Source organism: Mugil cephalus, chromosome 3, assembly GCF_022458985.1.
Source record: "Mugil cephalus isolate CIBA_MC_2020 chromosome 3, CIBA_Mcephalus_1.1, whole genome shotgun sequence".
In the NCBI taxonomy this organism is placed as follows: Eukaryota; Metazoa; Chordata; class Actinopteri; order Mugiliformes; family Mugilidae; genus Mugil; species Mugil cephalus.
In genome coordinates, this window is record NC_061772.1 from 20,381,892 (window position 1) to 20,401,653 (window position 19,762).

At 40.5% G+C, this 19,762-nt stretch overlaps 1 protein-coding gene across 1 annotated transcript; it reads right to left on the reverse strand.

Moving 5' to 3' along the window:
• Nucleotides 1-4,944: 4,944 nt before the first annotated feature.
• Nucleotides 4,945-17,620, reverse strand: muc15 (mucin 15, cell surface associated). Its single transcript, XM_047581539.1, has 4 exons — nucleotides 17,409-17,620; nucleotides 11,646-12,532; nucleotides 9,104-9,271; nucleotides 4,945-6,605 (listed from the first exon to the last, which is right to left on the reverse strand). Exons 2-4 carry the CDS (start codon nucleotides 12,511-12,513, stop codon nucleotides 6,490-6,492), a joined length of 1,152 nt encoding a protein of 383 aa, XP_047437495.1. The 5' UTR covers nucleotides 12,514-12,532; nucleotides 17,409-17,620; the 3' UTR covers nucleotides 4,945-6,489.
• Between the last annotated feature and the right edge of the window lie 2,142 nt (nucleotides 17,621-19,762).

Consider the following 19,762-nt stretch of genomic DNA (forward strand, 5'->3'; position numbering starts at 1 on the left):
TGGTTATGGGTATAGACAGAATATCAATCGAAAATGCATAAAAAACACACAATCTAAAAGTTATAAATTGTTATGTATTTTATTAAGGGAAATAAGTATTTGATCCCCAACAATTCACTTAGAATTCAGGCTCCTACAGATTGGCTGGTGCGCATGTGGCACACAGCTGTGCTCAGTCAACTAATTACCAATACTCCTGATCTTAACTCGTCATGTATATAAAGCACACCTGCTCTAAGAATCAGTTTCTTACATTCCAACTTCTACAGCACCATGGGCAAGACCAAAGAGCTGTCAAAAGATGTCAGGGACAAGATTGTAGACCTGCACAAGGCTGGTATAGGTTACAAAACCATCAGCAAAAGGCTTGGTGAGAAGGTGACAACTATTGGTGCCATTATTCGCAAGTGGAAGACCCATAAAAGGACCATCAACTGTCCTCGGTCTGGAGCTCCCTGCAAAATCTCGCCTCATGGAGTGAGGATGATGATGAGAAAGGTGAGGGAGCAGCCTAAAACAACACGGTAGGAGCTTGTTAATGATCTGGAAGCAGTTGGGACCTCCGTCACCAAGAAAACAGTTGGCAACACACTGCGCCGTTATGGATTGAACTCTTGCAGTGCCCGCAAGGTCCCCCTGCTCAAGAAGGCACATGTACAGGCCCGCCTTAAGTTTGCCAGTGAACATCTAAATGACTCAGAGAAGGCTTGGGAGAAAGTGCTGTGGTCTGACGAAACCAAAGTTGAGCTATTTGGCATTAACTCGACCCGCCGTGTTTGGAGGATGAAAAAACGTGAGTATGACCCAAAGAACACCATACCCACGATTAAGAATGGGGCCGGAAACATCATGTTTTGGGGCTGTTTTTCAGCAAAGGGTACAGGGCAACTTCACCGCATTATGGGGCCAATGAATGCAGCCATGTACTGTAACATCTTGGACAAAAACCTTCTTTCCTCAGCAAGAACACTGAAGATGCCTCGTGGGTGGGTTTTCCAACATGACAATGACCCAAAACATACTGCCAGGACAACAAAGGAGTGGCTCAAGAAGAAGCATATTAAGGTCATGGAGTGGCCTAGTCAGTCTCCAGACCTTAACCCGATCGAAAACCTGTGGAGGGAGCTGAAGCTCCGAGTTTCCAAGAGGCAGCCAAGAAACTTAGGATTTAGAGGCTGTCTGTAAAGATGAATGAGCCAAAATCCCTCCTGCGCTGTGTGCAAACCTGGTGACCAACTACAAGAAACGTCTCATCGCTGTGCTTGCCAACAAAGGTTTCTCTACAAAGTACTGACTTGTGTTGTGCTTGGGGATCAAATACTTATTTCCCTTAATAAAATACATAACAATTTATAACTTTTAGATTGTGTGTTTTTTATGCATTTTCGACTGATATTCTGTCTATACCCATAACCAGTAAACAACCATAAAAACCAGAGTCTGATCATTTCTATGGAAGTGGGCAAACTTACAAATTCAGCAGGGGATCAAATACTTATTTCCCCCACTGTATGTACATCAGATGACAGAGATAATTCACTGGACAAACTGAGTCAAAAAAATAATATTAACTGAAATTCAATTACATTCAAATGCCAGTTTATTGCACAGAAAGTGGATCTTGCCACTTAAATGTCAAAATACACTTCACAATTGTCTGCTTGAATGAAAAGGTGTGCCACTGTATGAACAGATGTGAAAATAAAATCCCTACGCATACGTACTCCCTATGTTATCCAGTGTAGTTAACAGGTTTCCGCGGCTGTGGCTAATACCTCATGGTGCCTCGTTAGTTTAATTCAAAACGTTGGTGTCCGTTTGGGTTGCTCTTCATCTGTGCAGAGTGAAGGATTATGGGGGTTGAGCAGCACCGAGGTCTGTGGAGATGTGCTGGCAGGCAGCCGTCCAACATGGCAACAGGGTGTGCTCCTGGGTGGGTGGTGGGTTGTAAGGTTGGCTTGAACAAAACAGGTTGTGGTTGTTTGTTTGCCAAGACAGGAATAAATAATAGAAGAAAGCACAATGAAGAGAAGAACAAATACAACAGCTTTTTTTTTTTTTTAGTCGTTACCACAACAGGGGCATAGCTTAATGACCAGCACAAACACAGACAAGAGTGGCCTATATTTTCGCTTCTGGTTGTTCATCACATTTTTGGCAGCGATTTAGCCAAAACAGGTGTCTGCAAAGCTCTGCATGGCACCAATGGTGGGACCTTTGACCCGGACATCTGCTATACACAAAAATACAGATCGCACATAAAGCTCACTAATTAACGCAGACATATGTCGATTGTTTCCAGTTACTGGTACACAAGCAAAACTTAATCATTTTGTGGTTAGAGTGACTGAGAACTAGTGAGCTTTGCTCTATTTCTGAAGCTTCAACACAGCACATGACATTATTTCTAAGTGTACAGTTTTGGTTTGTTATTTCACACCTTGAAATCTCAATGGGGGAATCACCTTTCTTTGTTCTTAGCCCTAACCCTTATGGTCTTCTGTTTCACTTCGGACTATAAAATGACTTGTGAAAATGCTTAAAATGAGTTGACATGACATGAGAAATGTGCCTCAAGTTGTTTCCCAAAATGTCAAGCTTCAACTTATGGTAATTTTGTGATATACAGTATGTTTTGCCGTTCAGGTTAAGATCCCAAAAAATACAGATGTTATTTAAATGAACTTCGACTTAATTCAGATTAATTTTTTAAACAATAACAGCTGGATTGCACTGCTTAAAAATATACGTGCGTCTTTTCCTAGTCCAATTTTTAGGACAGATAAAGTGTGTGGTGATGTTACATGTCACATACTTTTTGCAAAAGTGCTTTTTTTTTTTAGTGACAATAGTCACTAAAGATTTTGGTTGGCTAGAGGACCAACAATGAACAGATGTGGAGTGTTTTAGCTTCATTTATTTATTTATTTTCTTAATGTTATTCTATGAAGTTTAAACATCTTTTCCCCTTTCTGTGCCACAAAGTCGCCAAATGAAGACATCAGTGCTTCCCTAGCTTGCCAGGTACTGTTGCCATTCAGGTGTTTGGATGGTTTGTCAGACTGGCATTCAAGCTGTTGCTCCTTTCACCACAATGTGTCTCTGTGGGTTTTTTGAGGCCGGTTTGGCAACAGAGGCTGAAGCAGCAGCTGCACATCAGCCTCCATATGCCGCCGCTCCCGAACCTTTCCTCCAAGTCACTGAGTAGAACCGGGGAGTTTGAGATCTGTCGGGATGTGGGCAGATGCTGTATTCGAAATGCCGACACACTTCGCGAGCTGTTCGTTAACATCCGTAAGAAAAGAATAAACAGAAACATGGTGCTTTGACCTTAAATTGTGTCAGAAAATAACATCATCACTGCGTTAATGGCATTAAAGTGAAACTGAAATATGGATCTTCTTCGTTTATTAACAAAGGAAATATCTGATACTGCAGTCGCTGTGCATATTTTTCCGCTTTGCAAAGCCTTGTCAGTCTGTATGTGGGCGTGTTTTCATTCCAACAACAGTCCTGTTCTTTCCTTTGTGACTGGAACTGAGTCATACGCGGTGAGTCTTTCTTTTGCTGGTTACACCACTGTGTGTGACAATTAAAGGCGTTGTTTCTTTGAGAAGTGCTGTTACCTCCCTCGTGCACAACTGGAGCATGCCATAGCCTTGCGTAACCCTGTACAACCTTGTACATGACTTGTTTTTTTGTTTGTTTGTTTGTTTGTTCTTTTTCCCCAGTAGACCTACTTGTAAATACAGCTGTACACTGAACAGTTGTGAGGGTGATACAGAAATCCCTCAGCTATAATGTCAATGTTTCAGTCAAAAGTCCTGTGAGTAATGTGCAGGACAAAGAAAAAATGCATTGTGTGAGATGTCAAATGATTTGACCTTTAGTTAATCTGTCCCTTTCCAATGATCAAGTTTGAGACATGCTCCACTAACAAGTTCTGATTTTTTAAATATGTCCTGTATACTTGGTGTTGTCCTTGTTGATGTTGGAGGGTACATCTAATTGACCTGAATGTCTTACTTGGAGACCCAATCCATCATACTCAAGTGGAATGTCTGATTTCTTCTTCTTCATATTATTAATTTATGCTATGTGGTTGTTGAAGCTGAAGTTATATTGTGATTATTGTAGTGTCACTCCCACTCCACCAGTCCAAGTTGTACTACAGAAAAATAAATTAAATTTACAATTCGTGTTTCGACCAAATGCATAAGAACCAACGCCAAGGATGATAACACACATATTTAAAATGCCTTCCAATGTCTGCTGATTTTAAATAATAAATAAACTAATCACATTATAAGAAGCACAAACACAGCGGCGTTTTCACCTGGTAAATTATTAAATACGCAGCTCACCTGGCGCTGACTGTTAAGTCAATGTGAGACCTTGTGTTAATTTAATAAATAAATAAATCACATGATTCTCACCATAATGTGCTTCTGACTGCTTAGCTGTTTGAGGGTCATTTGACAAAAAGACATTCATTACAAGTGGCATAGCTCGTAGGTTAAATTCATTTTCAGTGGGTCTGCTTGAAGAGCGGGAATTCAAATTTGTCCAGTACAAAAAAAAAGAAAGAAAAAAGATAGACCCTCAATTTAGATAGCAATCGTTTAATTTCATCTGAATTAATTTGGCTCAGCTGGAGGTTTAAATTAACCTGCCAATACCCCCTGAAAGAAATATGTACATTCTTTATCAGGGACTTGGCTTCGGTTAATTGATGTGTGCCGCCTGCCAAACAATCACAGTCCAAATTGTTGTGGTTAATTAAATCCGACGAGTTTCTGTGATAAATGAAGGGAGGCTTCGCTTGTCCAAGTGTGCTCTTAACACTGAACAAGGTATGTGTGTGTATATGCATGTGTTTAATGAACGCTTTCTGTTGGGGGAGGAAAAAAAAAAAGGCATTTAAAATGAAATCACGAAACAGGAGAGTTTTTTCTAATTTTATTTCGAGAGGTTTGGTTGTTTATTAAGGCATCAACAAGCTCCATATCATTTTACAAGCGGTGGCAAACAATGTAAAAGGCTTCCATTATCCGTCTGCCCGGCATCATTTCTGCGGTAATCGCCGTGATTCTGCGACGCAAAACTCCTCTCTCAGGCAAAATGCTTCCTTCGCTGATTGATGTCTGAAATTAGAGCGAGGAAGGAAGCAGACCTGCCATGCCTGCTGCAGAACCACTCAGAAGAGAAAACCCACAACGCTCATATTTCTGAGTTGTTGTTGTTGTTGGCTGTTTAGACCGAGCCGAGGCACATATCAATCATAATCATGGCGTGTATTGATTGAGTGTGGGCTTCACTCAGGTAATGATGAGTGAAAGGGGAGAAGGAGCTGAAGGATGTATTACCTTGCTTCAATTTATTCTCATGTACAGTTTTTTATATAACATAGAAAAGTAGCAAAGGGTAGAAATGAGCAAATAACAAATATTGTGGTATTTTAATTATATAAAAGCTTTTTTTGTTTTTTTTAGCCCTTGCCCAATCTTATTGTGACAGTCAAAGAAGAGACAATTTTCCTACTTAAACCAATTGAAGTTCTAGGAAAACCCACTTGAGAATAAAGCAGTAACAATAATAATAAAAAAAAATATTTTTTCTAACATTGCTATAGATATGTAGCAGGTTAACACTACTTATATCTCCAAGGTGCATACTTGCACTAGTACAAACTCTCAGTTTGGACACCCGGAGGAGAGAAGATTTAGCAGTACATTATGATGATATACTTGTTGCTACTCAGTAGTGCTAAGACCAAATACACAACTCCCTTCCTGAATACCAAAACCTCAGTCTATGAATATCAAAACAGAGCCCGGCCTCCCTCCACCTCCCTCATCAGTGTAGGAAACAAACTCTTTTGTTCAACGGTTCAAATCTCTGACTCTGACTTCGACCGCCAGCGTCGTCGCTATTGTTCGCCATGGCTTCTGAATTTTGTTGCAAAGCTGTGTCATCTGTTGTTTAGACTGAAGGACATTTTTGGTTAATGTGTCGCATCAGAAGGGGAGCTTTAATCTGTCTTCTTCTCTTTTTGCTGATGAGCTCATATGCTAATGATGTGCTTGTGTTTTACCAAAATTTGCAGCCCCCATTCACACAGAATCTATCAAAATAAAATCTGAAATAAATCTATGCTATCCTTCGCTGACTGCGAGGAACATTCTTCATTACAAAAGACTTCATTTGATTCCCTTTGGCAACATACACAAATGGCTGATGGGTTCGTTTTGGCTGTTGCGGTGTACATCAGATAGATATCCTTTAGCGATTTCTCAGTTTCAGTATAATACATCTAATCAGCACAATGCATACTCTTACTTAATTATCATTTGCGGTGACTGAAAACAGACACCTTTGTAATTCCCGTCCACAAATATCACTTTTAAACAGTCTTATTTACAAAACTCCGCAAGACATAAAACTTTCTTTCAAGGGAGTTGATGACTTTGGTCTCGAGTCTCTTCAGATTTAGCGGCCTCCTGGAAAGCTGCTCATTTGGATGTTGTCCCCTTGGAGTCCTGGGTTGTAATAGGCCGAACCGTCGTAGTTCAAGTCCATTGGCTCGTTGTTGTCTAATCTGAGAACTGGAAATGAGATAATATTAAAGGATTGTATTATGTCATTTATACCAGCTTGTAGCATGCAGAAAGAGTAGCTTAGCTTTTTCCTCAAAAAGAAAAACCCTCAGTTACATGAGCAGCCTAGCACTCAAATCACGGAACAATCTACGTACAGCTGTGAAAAAATGGAGTAATTAGCAACAAAACCCCAAAATGTTAACCATATGTCATAATGTTATACATCATCACTCGCTTCCCAAGTACTGGACCAAGTCAAGGTACACACATAGCCAAGTATGGTCTAAATGCCCAGATGTGTTCTTGAGCCCTGCCAGTTTTATTGAGGATACAGGAGGTAACTTGATTGGATTTGGGGGAGCCGGGTTTCAAAGAAAGCATTTTGCGGTCATCAAGCAGTTCCAATTGCAGAATTAATGTTCTGCATAATCTCGTCCTTCAGTCGTCCTTTACTTCACAATCAGACTAATCTGAACCACCACATACGCAAGTCCAAATTTCACATTCTTGGTATTAATAAAAGTCCTAAGTCTTAGTATGCCTCCTATTTAAGCATTTAGTTTAAACATATGTATGTTAGGTATATTAGCTTTACGGGGAAGGACTGCAACCAGCCCCAAGTGGCCATTTGAGGAACTGCAGTTAGAGTCCTCGTGCTCTTGAGTGGTAATGATCTTATTCCAACAAATAATTCCCCTATAGCTATCTCACAATGACACATTTACACCTCTGCTTTGCACAGTGCTTATATCATCCACAGATCCTGGCCCTCTCTTGCCTCACGCAATCCTTTTATCATCACTTTCTGGCCATGAAGGTTGTGGGCGTGTTTGGGTTGAGCGCATGCAGTTATTTACAAACTTGCCTGTAAGTTGGCAGTCATTTTCTCATGCTGTCACTACACTGGTGCTCTGCCAAGGAGATTGTTTGCAGAGAGAGGCGTATTTCATTCAAGCCCGTCCACATTCTTGTAGACATGGGTGTTTCCGACATGCTTCTCAACAATCGGTTCACCTTGACAATGAGGCTGTTTAGAATGCAATGTGAAGCATCTCCAGTATGCGGGTATGGTTTGTTATTCCGGTATTAATGTATCTCAGGTGTCTTTAATGACCTGTCCAAGGTCTCAGCCAAAGACCCTCAGTGTCTAAAACAAAGGCAACTTTTTTTGTTCTCATAAAAGAAGTAGTGCTAAGAAGAAGAACCATTAAACCAAATGACTTTTTCAGTTCTAAACGACTGGTGGGAACATTTTTATTTGGAATATCTTTAAGTGATACTCTTGAAACTTAATTATTGAAACTCACATGACTAGAATCACTTGCTATGGGAGGAATTTTTTAATGTGGGTGTCACACAGACCTGGGCTTCATACTTCCCAACAGTCATTTCAAACAGAAAAAACGAAACAAAACAAAGAAAACACTGGAATGAGTGGTGAAATAATATTGTGTAAGTCTCCCTTGTGCCTCCAAATTAGTTGTAATTCGTCAGAGGCTTCTGAGGGTGTCCTGTGGTATCTGATGACGGCCTTTGGGTCCTACGGGTTGAGAAGGTTTGTTCCAGGGATCCCACAGAAACTAGATCAGTTTTAGGGAATTTGGAGATCAGGTCAAAACCTTTATTCGCGTTTTTGAGTTGGTCCTAAACTGTTTTTGTGTGTGTCAGACTGCGTCCTGCTGCATCCTACAACATCCTCAGGAATCTCAGGTCCAAACGTTTCCCAGCGGAACATTGAACTGTCGCAAAGTGGTCAATGTTATTTACTTCCCCTATAAGTGGTTTTAATCTTGTGGCTGATTGGCGTAAATAACAGTGTAGAGGAACTTAATTCATTAATAATAATTCCCCGTGGGGAAATTCATTCGCTGCATGTAAGAGATCCATTTGTACACGTACGCAGAGAAGTGAGCACTCTGGAAAGCAGTGAGCAGCCATGCAGTGCCCGGAGAGCCCTTGGGGGAGGTCAGGTGCTTGTTCAGTCTACCTCAGCCGTGGACGTAGAGGGGATTTGAACAAGTGACCTTACAGTCCCTACTCGGCATCTCTAACCTAGACCGCAGCTGAACTTTAAGTTCAGAACACATACTGTCTCGTCCTCATTTTCCATGGTGGACAATGCGTCCTTATTAACAAGGGCCAGATTATAGGAGTGCTTCTTTGCATGTGAGAGACAGAAAGCAAGAGAGATAAAAGAACCAAGGGCTGAAACAGGGATTTTTTGTACATACAGTTATTCACTTTCTTGCCGTGAGTTACATGAGAGGATCAATATCCCTCTCTCATTTCTGTATGTTAAATATGCAGCTCCAGCCCGCAGCCAGTTGCCGTAGAGACCGGAGGTAAGGAAATCAGCCTCTCTTTTAATTAACATGTGTTTAAGTCATGAGACAGTTCACTATGTATCAGGATATTTCCCAGAAACAGTGAATACGAAGGGAGTCGTATTTAGCTAAATCCTAATCAGCTGTTATTGTATTGCTGGCGAGCGGGAACAAACGTACCTGGATCTGAGGGGTACTCCTCAACCAGTTTCCTGTGAGAGAAGCCCTTACGATTTCTCTTTTTCAGAATCGCGTAGACCACCACTCCCACACAGACCACAGCCGCCACGGCCAGGATGGCACCCAGCGCTGTGTGATTATTAGCTCTCTGGGAGTCTGAGGCCGAACCTTAAAGGAGGAGAAATAAGAGGGGAAGACATTTATCAATAATATGACAAGGAAATTATTTACATCAGCTATCATCTTTAAGGGTTAATTCATTTGCAGCTGAAACATGTTTTTGTGTTTGCAGTGGTGGCACGCCACATAGATCGACATCCCAATTAGCCAGAATTGTATAATTCCCACTGTGACAATCAATGCAATTAACATGCCAAAATCGTGATAATTTCCTGAATACATTTGAATATTTTATTTTTGACTGTGTTTATCATGTAAGTGAAGTGAAATGTGAGCAATTACTACTTTAGCTCCCATCATGTTATCACTTTTAACTTAGGAGCTCGAACGGCATTACTGACATCGCTTTTAACACTTATTTCAAATAAAAAATGTCGCACGTGGCTAATTATACGTTACTCACAATAACTTCTATGTTCTGACATTACGGCTGCTGTATAGGTGGAACAAAAGTGACGACTCTTATCTGACGCTTTTCTGTGTTCAAAATTAGGGTTTTAATATAATTTATAATAATGTTCTACTTTTCTGTCTCGCTGTTCAGGGTAATAGCAGCGGAGAATAAATTGTGAGATTGACAGAACTGTCCTCGGTATCCTTTGACACAGAAATGCAACATTCGTATTTTATCAGGGCTCCCGTATAAATAATTCAGCGCCTGTGTTTATCTACAAATGGCTCAATTTACCCACTTGCTAGGATCAATTCCCCTAACCCGGGGCAAACTGAACCAAAGGAACTTTTCTTTCACGCACTGTATTTCCGTTCCTGTTTTCCTCAGCTGCCTTTTTATTTTCATTTCACTTCACTGGAATGTACAAAAAATAAAATATCAGCGGAGGTGTTTCTTTTAGTTATGTTCAGAAAAACTTTGTGAGTGAGTAAGCAAGTGGCTCCCCTCTGGCAGTTTTTTTTCTCTCATTAGTATTTGATATGTATTCAACAAAAAAGAGTAAATGCACACATGCAAATTGCAATATATGACCAGAGTCTAGCAATTTCTAGCATGGCAGCCAGTGTTGATGAGAGGATACTGATTCGATCGCCCTGAAATTCTATACAAATGTAGACATTCATTCTCCCTTGAGGGCGAATCCTGCTGATTTTGCTAATGCCCTGACCTCTAATGCCACCCTGAGATTATATTTATCTGCTGGATGGATGGCTATGAGTGCTGGATTGAATTGTAAGTATTTTTAAACTTCCTGTCTTGCCTCATTATCGTGTCAAAGTATTTAATTTACTGTGACCAAATACCTGCTCTGCTAATGGTATTTCCATTTGTTATACACTGTGTTTAATGTGTTGCTAATTAGCACAAAATTAGCATCACATTAAGCCAAGGTGGTAAACCTTATCTGGGGTGTTAGCGTTTAGCTCAGAGCAGTGCCTCACGTGGCCGTACTCGCTCACCGTTATCGAATCGGGCCGAGCACCTGAAGTGAGGGGCTATTTTTATTTAGCGATGTCAGAAATAGCAAAGTTGCCTCGTAGGCCCGTGTTTATAGACCCTGTCTTTATCTGTGCTCAACAGCCTGTGCCTTTGTGCAGTTTCTGTGCACACGCTGTGCCTGTCATGATAACCGTGCAGCGTTTTTTTTCTTGCTGTGTTGCCCACAGTTTCACAACTGTTTTCCCACTGTTTATTGCCATCATCTGTTAGTGTTATGTCCTGCTGTCACATCTGTCCATGCGATGTGAATTTTATTTTAATCCCAACACAGCGCCAGCTTTTTAAGGGCCTTTCTCCTTGCACTTGTGTTTGGTAGCAAGCTAACATACGAGCTAGATAGATAGATAGATAGATAGATAGATAGATAGATAGATAGATAGATAGATAGATAGATAGATAGATAGATAGATACTGATTGATTTGTACTGGTGTGTATGACAGGCAGCCCTTTTCAAGCTCTATCTCCCTGATCTCGTGGTTGACACCAAACACTCGTCTCACGCCCCTGCACAGGCAGCAGAAGTGTCTTTGACCTCGGCCCCTTACGTCCCATGCGCTTTCTTTTTGTAACTAAAACAGAGTTTCATTGTCCTGCTGAGAGGGTGGTTGTAATAGAGCCACCGATAGCACCTGAAACCCAACCTGACCTTTGCCTGTGAAATAAGGGGCGTTTGTCCTCTGCCAGTGGGAAAATAGATTTTGTAAAATGTGAGTCAGGGAAAGTGTGGAGAAAAAAAAAACTGACTTAAGCAATCTTCGGAGATGAATGTGCTTGTGATTTTGTTTAAAAATGATTTCTAAAGGATTTTCCTTTTTGTTTTGGAGTTATTTCTCTATAAAGCTATGTTATATGAGCCGTTTTCCAATCCCAAAATGTGCACTCACAAACAGCCGAAACTCTAGTAATACCTCTTTCTGAGCTGCTTCCTGAGGCTGAGCCCGAGTCTTTGTTTGTATTGTTGGCCTTCTCAGGCGTGTTTGGAGCAGTAGTCGTTCCTGTGGTCTCGGAAGAGAGCACCGTTGTAGATGAAGACGTGGTGGATGTCCAGTTTATCTCTGGCGTGGTTGTGGTTGTCACAGGAGTTGTGCTGGTTGACCTTTTATCTCCGTCTTGTGTTGTGGTGGATTCTGGAGTGGTGCTGCTCTCTGGAGCCAAGGTTGTCGACTGTAAATCAGTGCGATTTGAGAAGTCTGGAAGGCTAGTGGAGTTTGGATGGGTCGTCGTCGAATTAAAATCCTCTTCAGTTCCCGTCATGTTGGTCTGGCTTGAATTTGAAGCAGTAGTAGTTGGAGTATCTGTTGTAGTAGGAGTAGCTGATGTAGTTGGAGTAGCTGATGTAGTTGGAGTAGCTGATGTAGTTGTAGTATTTGTTGTAATTGGAGTATCTGTTGTAGTTGGAGTTTCTGTTGAAGTTGGATCACCTGTTGCATCTGGCTGCTCGGTTGTAGGAGGAGGCAGGGTGGTAGTGGTAACGTTCACCTCCTCAGATCGATCAGTTGCAGTCTCCTCTCGACCGGACACGTTCTGCTCTTCTTCAGTAGATGTGGCCATGAAGCCAGATGTTGTCCCACTGCCTTCACCATCACTTGCCTCTGTAGTTTGAACTCCCTGATCAGCGTCTCTCTTCACGTCAGAATGTGCAGCATTTGGACTTGGAGCTCGCAACCAACTTTTATCAATCGTACGCCCAGGAGAGTCTGTTGACTCTTGGAGCAATGCCAGGTGAAAGGCTTGGACAAGCAGGAGGAGGCCTGCTGTGATCTTCAACAGTTTCATTTTCTCTTTGGTGTTCACTCTGAAACACATCAAAAAAGTATGCAAAATTATCATATGAAATAAAAGTAATCCAATTGTTGTCCAATTGTAATTGTTTTAATAGCGCAAAAAGTTATACACACCCAATGTGTGACAAAATATAAAACTGTTTATTTTAATACCTGAACATGGCTGAGCAAAGACAGAACAATGAAGTCCCAATGTCCTCAAACAAGTACTTGCTAATTAGCGATGTTGTAGCTCGTTGCTGTTGATACAGTTTGCTAAATTTGTGCGTCATATCAAACTAGAAACGTTAATAAGAATAAATAAATACGTATCCACTGTAAAATGTCCAATAATGAGGACAACAGGTTTAAATGAAGCAGAATAAGCTGTGATAAAACCTAAAACTTAATGTCCCCATATGAGAACGAGGGGTCTCAGAAGATCATTGAATACAAATGACAATGTGACTTAAACACTGATAAAACATTAAAATACATCACGTTATGTGTTGTATTAATTCAGCCAAACAAAATTTAATTGTAACTTGTGTGCAATGACATTAACATTGTTACTGTATGTTGATGGTATATCCATAAAATGTTAAGATTACTGCAAATAAGCACAGAGCAACTAGCCAGCCAGAAACTGAATTGCAATCATTGCAAGTGAAAAATGTTTTCATTTTCCAAGAACAAAAAGTGTAAAATACATATGCTATATGGTAGGTGTTACATCCCTCTACCCCCCTGCTGGCCTTAGAGTAGCACTTTGAAAGTTTTTGAGTGCTGCGTAGGTTTGATTAGAATAATCAGTCACAAGTGTGAAGGTGCCACCACTTTCTTGCTGTTTTCTTTTGTGCATCTGATCTCCACTCTGTATAACAGTACGCTCCTCATATACATCAATCAGGCATAAAATTATGACCAGTGACATTGTGACATTGACCATCTTGTGACAATACAAGACCAGATACCCCCCACCACATAGCAGTGACACCCCAGCAGGATGCTGTCTCACACAGGGACACACCACAGGACACCTTCAGAAGGCCCATGCCCATTCTCTGATGAGTAACAACTATTTTGGAGGCTCAAATGAGACCTACACAACATTAGAAAGGTGGTCATAATAATAATAACAATAATTACTGGTCGTGTTACTGCGCGGAACTCCATATACATGGTAACAGGTGTGTTATATAACAATAAAGAATGAAATAATAGTGATAGTTTTCTGTTTTCTTACAGTGACTGAAAAGTCTTTTTAACTTCCTTGCCAGAATAAGAGGATCAGGGAGGACCCTCGGGTGGTAAACGTGCCTTAATCAGCCTTCAGATTCTCCCTGACCGTACTGAAAGACTCAGTGTGCAACAAAACATTTCAGTTTGCTCTCATTTTTTTTTTTTTTTTTTTCTGAAGCCAAAAAGCAACCTGCTTTAATAGTGCCGGTCAGCTGCACTGACACAAGTCATAATGAAAATCCTTGAGGAGCTAAGCCTGTCCCACCTCCACACTTTAAGTTTAGAGAACCTGCTCAGATGACGGTTGACAGCATCGTGAGCGCGACATCCCCGGCTGCTATATCAGGAGCTTGTTGGTGAATGCCTGTGCTGTCATCCCTTTATTGTTACACATTTCAACCGAATCCCAACACTACCTCCAGCGAGATCTGTGACTTTTTGACAGCGTGAATTTGCACTTGCCCTGTGAGCTATGTGTTCTCCTCTCGGCTTCATTCCAGTACACAAATGAGTGCAACTCCCTACAGGCTGTGTTACTGCACGTCACTTTGTTGATTGGCTGCCTTGTTCGAAACAGGCGCTTGTTACAGTTTTGTGCAAAAGTCTCCTTCAACACTCTGTAAGACAGGGTTATGTGGAGGTATGTATGCAAATCATTCATGTTTCTGGTTTTATGTGTTAAATTAGTTATTTATGCTGATAATGTGATGAGAAAAAAATAATAATCACTTTAAACTCTTTAACACAAACTATTAATTACTTAATTTAATCCAAATCAATTTATATCCACCCAGAGTATTTAAAATACACTGGATTTTATTTAGTGAATGTTGTAAAAAGTCAACTATTTCCAACTTTCAAACTTGAACCTTAACTCCGAAATGAAAGTGGAATTGTGTGGTTGTATCGATCCTCAGGGACCAATGAGCCGAGACAAGGTTCATCCGTGGTCAGTCTCACACCGAGGTACCGCACAAGATGTTTCTGTAATTTTTCTTCTGCTGCGTCACAAAACAAATGGAAAAACCAGCGTGCTGTTGTGGGTAGTGCATGCTGTGTGAAAGCAGGGTCAGTCCAGCTATTCACGTTTGCTCAGCAGTGGAAGGAGTCTTGGTACATTTGCTCAAGTTGTGTCCAATATTTAGGTTTTTGTGCTTTACTTGAGTATTTCTATGTTTTATTTAGTTGTACTTCCAATTATGTTTCATAGTGTGAATAAATAACGTTTTTTCTTCTATTATGTAACAGTTTTCTCATTTGAAAATAAGAAAAAAAAAGCTCTCATTTCTCAACATATTAACATATTAATGTAACATATTAATGTAAGTTATTTACTTGGATTTTGTAAATATGCCATAATTAATTATACATTCACACCTATTGCTATATGGTTAAAAGAATAATTTGATTTGTTTTTAATTACATTTGTCAGAAGCCGTTGTGTACTGTGACTGCTTTACTTGAAGCTTCAAGTTCATTTGCTTCTCATACGTTAAATGTAGTTTTGCTACAACACTTTGGTAAAAAGATTTGTTAAACATTGTTAAAGTTTTAACCAGATGAAAAATGCAGTGTGTCCGGATCACATTTCAACTCCACCAAATGTGACGTTCCCACTTTTCAGTAAAAGTTCTAATGAGCTGATATCTCATCAGAAATCGATGAGAAAGAAAAAGAAATCTATTGTGTCTACTTTCGTTTATCTGAAACGCTATGTAAGTGAGTCCAACTAACTCCATTTCCAGCAGCCAGAACTGTAGCGTTAACAAATTAAATGTCAAAGCAACCAAACCTCTTTGGTCTTTTAGACATTTCCTGTAATATTTAAAGTGCTTTTTGCTGCTTATACCTCTGTGGTTTGTTTTAATTTGAGAATGACTATTTCTAATACACATGTATTGGTACTTTTTACTTAATGGATTGGAATAATTACCTCACCGCTGTTCTTAAATGAGCACGTCATTTAAGAAAATTGCTCCATCCACCAGGAAGAGAGGAAAGGAAGATAATTTAGAGCTTGTAACATAAAGTCGAGTTATGACGTGAGGAACTAATTTATCGGCTCATACGTTCTTTTCTGTGTAGAGATTTAGCCAACGGTTCGAACTAACATTTCACCCCCCATTTCCCGCATTTCCTGCCTGCCTCTTGACTTTACGGAAATGAGATTAATAGTAACAATTAATTCCTGCGTACTAAACTGCGGAGGATAAAAGTGGAACATGCTGCAGGCAGCTGAGAATTGGCTCAATTAGTTAATGTAGAACCGGTTTAACAGGCTCCATAGCAGCCACAGCATAATCTTTAGTCTGTTTTTATTTGTAATGTGCAGAAGGATATATGGTTACAAGGAACATTGATTTGATTATACACAGGCCTGATTACTAATGTCAAATATGTTGCAGTAACTCATATCTGCCAGAGACAAACTCTCCCTTTAGCTGATCCGTCAAATCGTCCGCTTACCCTCCATCACACCGGGCAAAGCTCTGTGGAACCGCTCTCCAACCATTTTTAAAAAATTACAGCAGTGAACTTGCCCACCTCCCCTGAGAGAGTGTTTGACCGTGGGCGTCCCACCGATGAGTCTGGACAACAGCGGGTCAAAAAAAAACCGGCAAGAGATGTTTACCACTGACCCCTGACACTCAGAGATGCAGCCTGTTGAGAGGAGTTCCCACTCCCCTAGTCTGTCAGAGTCTCCACACAAGCCGTCACCTCATCAGCTCTTTTAGCCTTGACGTCAGGCATTCACTCCCACATACGCAGCGAAAGGAACACGCATCCTGTAAACATCCTGAACTCCTTCCACCTGCACGAACACGCTAATTGTCTGACATTTATGCAGTTCAAAGTTCCCTCCCCGTTATTATCGGCTCTGAATATACTCTAATCTATGTTACATTTAGGTTCGAAAACCTCATTATCTCTAAATTGAAAGGGGCGTAGCAGAGCGTGTTTGAGACGCTTTAGTTTTTCCCCTATTCAATTATATTTGAAAAGGAAACTGTAGTTTTTACTTCTCCGTGTTTATGTACTAGTTTTAATTCTTAGTTTATTTTTATAGATCATCAGTTGAAGGACATTTTTACATATTAATCTATTCAGCATAGGAGGCTGTGGTGTGTTCGTGTCAAATTTTAATTGACGTGGATTTGCTATGTTTTGTTTTGTAATGTGGTAGTGCTATTTAAAGTTCAGTAAAAGTTTTTGTATTTATGTCACTGTAAAACTCCCCTGTTTACGTTACATAAGGTCCTACAGGATGTCACCTGGTGTTATGGCACCTAGCAACACTTATAAATACATATAAATAAAACCTGTTTCTGATACGCTATTTTTACTTTTTCAAAACAGGAAGCAGTAGCAAAACCTCTTTTTTTTTTTTACACATTAAGTGTAACTAGTTCATGGCTGGTTTATAAGCGAGTTGCCAAGTTTATAAAATTCATCAAAATCATCAAATATGTCTCTGTACTACCATGTTTCTCTAAAAGCATAAAGCGGTTATGTCTGATGTGTTTTTACCTAAAAATACAGCATCAACTTAAATCTTTATTGGACATATTTATAGAAGAGAAAATACTTCCCCTCCGGGTTTAGCCTCGCGCATTTCCAGTGATAATGAAAGACAAACAGTTAAATCCTCCTTCAGTAAATCCTTACCTTATTCTTAGGCTGTATCAGATGAGAACAGGTGCACAGGCAACAAAATCTCTTCACTGAGCTGCCAACATTTGAGCATTTGAGAATGAATCAGCAGTCGGCCGCGGAGAGAGACGCAGAGAAGGAGGGAGGAGGGCCCAACAGAGTGGCATTCAGGGAGCAACCTGCTCAACCTGCTTCTACACCTGCCAGCGATAGAAACACACCCTGAGCCTCCTCCTCCAGTTGCACTCTGTGAAAAGGCCACGCAGGACAGGGATGGAAATAAATGAGTGGACGTTCGTTCGAAGGGTTCGGGGAATGCCAATTTGTTAACACGCTATTATTTCATGTTCCCATCTAAACAAGTTCATTAGATAAATTTTTGGGTTGCCAGGTTAGGTATATGAATTCCCCCCAGTGGGAGGAGCCTTTTGCCCACAGGTCTGCCGAGCCCTTTCTTTCTTTCTTTCTCTTTCTCTATCTCTCTCTCTCTCTCTCTCTCCTCTCACTGGAAACGGCTGGCTGCTGTCGTCATGGTAACCGAAACAAGGCCGGCAAGCTCAGGTTTCATCCATGCCTTTTGTGTCTGGTCTATATCAGGCTACCGGGTGACGTGTGACTTTGTGAACTCACGGGCACCATGCGTCAAATAAGCCGGCGTTTTGTTTTCGTCTCATTCCTCGGTTTACTGAGTCACGCATCGGCTGGATTCATGTGAGCGGGCGTGTGAGGCGGATGTAGTGGCACTCAAAGCTGGTGTGTGCTTTGGTGAGTCGAGAACAAGGAGTGGCTGTGCTTGCTTTTTTTTTTTTTTTTTTCAAAAAGTTCAAATGGTTAGAGAACAAACTTGAGTCTCCCACAAACAAAAATAACACCCAGTCAGTGTCGTATTTGTTTTCCTTCCAACGGGAATGCACAAAATACAGAATGTAAGAAATAAACTCTTGTCAGAGTTAACTGATTTATGCGACATCTTCATTATCGCAGTTCAAAGTTTAAATTAAGTACATTTACAGGTGCAGGCAATGGTTAGACTTTAGACTTCATTTGTCCCAGAAGTGGGATTAGTTTCCACTTGACTGTACACGTATTCAACACAACAGAAAGTTGGACAAGAAAAGAAAGTGAAGCTGAAATCAACAACAACTATAGTGACATTAGACATTAAATGTGGTGTACAGAGATGGCACACACAGAGGAGAAGAAAGAAGTCTTCAGGGTCTCTTATTTAGTGTGGCTACGGGTACAGGTATTAAGCTCTTTCCTATGTGAGCTTGTCGGAATTTAAAAGTCATGATTCTTTGGGTGCAAATTGACATAATCTATAACCAAAACAAGTCCAGCCTTAAAATGCAAATGGTTAAACGTGTAGCAGAGGGAAGCAGGTCAACAGTTGTGTAGCAGTTTATTGGAAGGCCGATTGTGCTACATCTAAAAATAGAGAACTGGATTTTGTTTGGGTTTAGTTTAGGGCGTTTCACCTGTCATGAGGCTTCCTCAGTCCTAGTTTTTACCTTTGATGGCTATACAATAACCTGGATGAATGATTAACTCCTGACCTGTTTTCCATATTATAAACACATATACCCAGTTTGCACTAGACATATCACAACCAAATTTTATTTAAAACAGTGCAGTGAAGGTGCCATTGTTTAGAGTTCAGTGGACCTAAATTAGGTCCAACAGTGGCTTCCTGTTCCCCATGCACACACAGCTCCTAACAGACAGCTTGTCGCTGGCACCTCATGCGGCCTGCCAGTGTTTGAAGCTAATGGGATCATGTAGCCTCATCAGGGACGTGAATAATGGAAATGTCTAAATCTTGAACCGAGGGTGAAGTGGTTTCAGACTTCAGCACAAAACACAAGTGTACAAAAGCCATGAAAGGAAGCAAGTTGGCTTTTTGAAACCTGGCAAATACATTACACAGACATTCCCAACGGAGGCGTAATGTTTTTATGAACGCTGTTGCATGTCAGCTTTCACTCCCAGTATCCAGCGTGATGGACAGATCAGCCAGTTTTGTCTTTGTTCTGTCTTTGGACGTACTTTAACAGAGGAAACAAAGTCGTAACAAGCTTCGGGATGACAGTAATGGCAGAGATGCAGGTTAACTGATGTCCTCCTCTAATGTCCTGTAACTGTAACCTCATACTTGTGAGCAGATTGATCAAAATTAATATATTTGTGTGTGTGTGTGTGTATATAAGACTGTAAATACTAAAATTTAACTGCCCCCCTACCGAATTTCTTTTGCATGTACAAACTGTTTTTTTGCATATTCTAAATAGTTATGGTAAAGCCTGAAGAGATCGCAAATTTAATGTTGTAAATTTGACTTTTTCATTTGTTCAATTTTGTCTTTTATCTTT

Bases quoted from the DNA above. Each gene is read 5' to 3' on its own strand.
- muc15 (XM_047581539.1), bottom strand. From the start codon at position 12,513: ATGAAACTGTTGAAGATCACAGCAGGCCTCCTCCTGCTTGTCCAAGCC. The intron at 9,272-11,645 runs GTATTACTAGAG...TCCTCCTTTAAG, and splicing joins AGGAAGCAGCTCAGAAAGAG to GTTCGGCCTCAGACTCCCAG. The intron at 6,606-9,103 runs GTACGTTTGTTC...TCTCATTTCCAG, and splicing joins GGAGTACCCCTCAGATCCAG to TTCTCAGATTAGACAACAAC.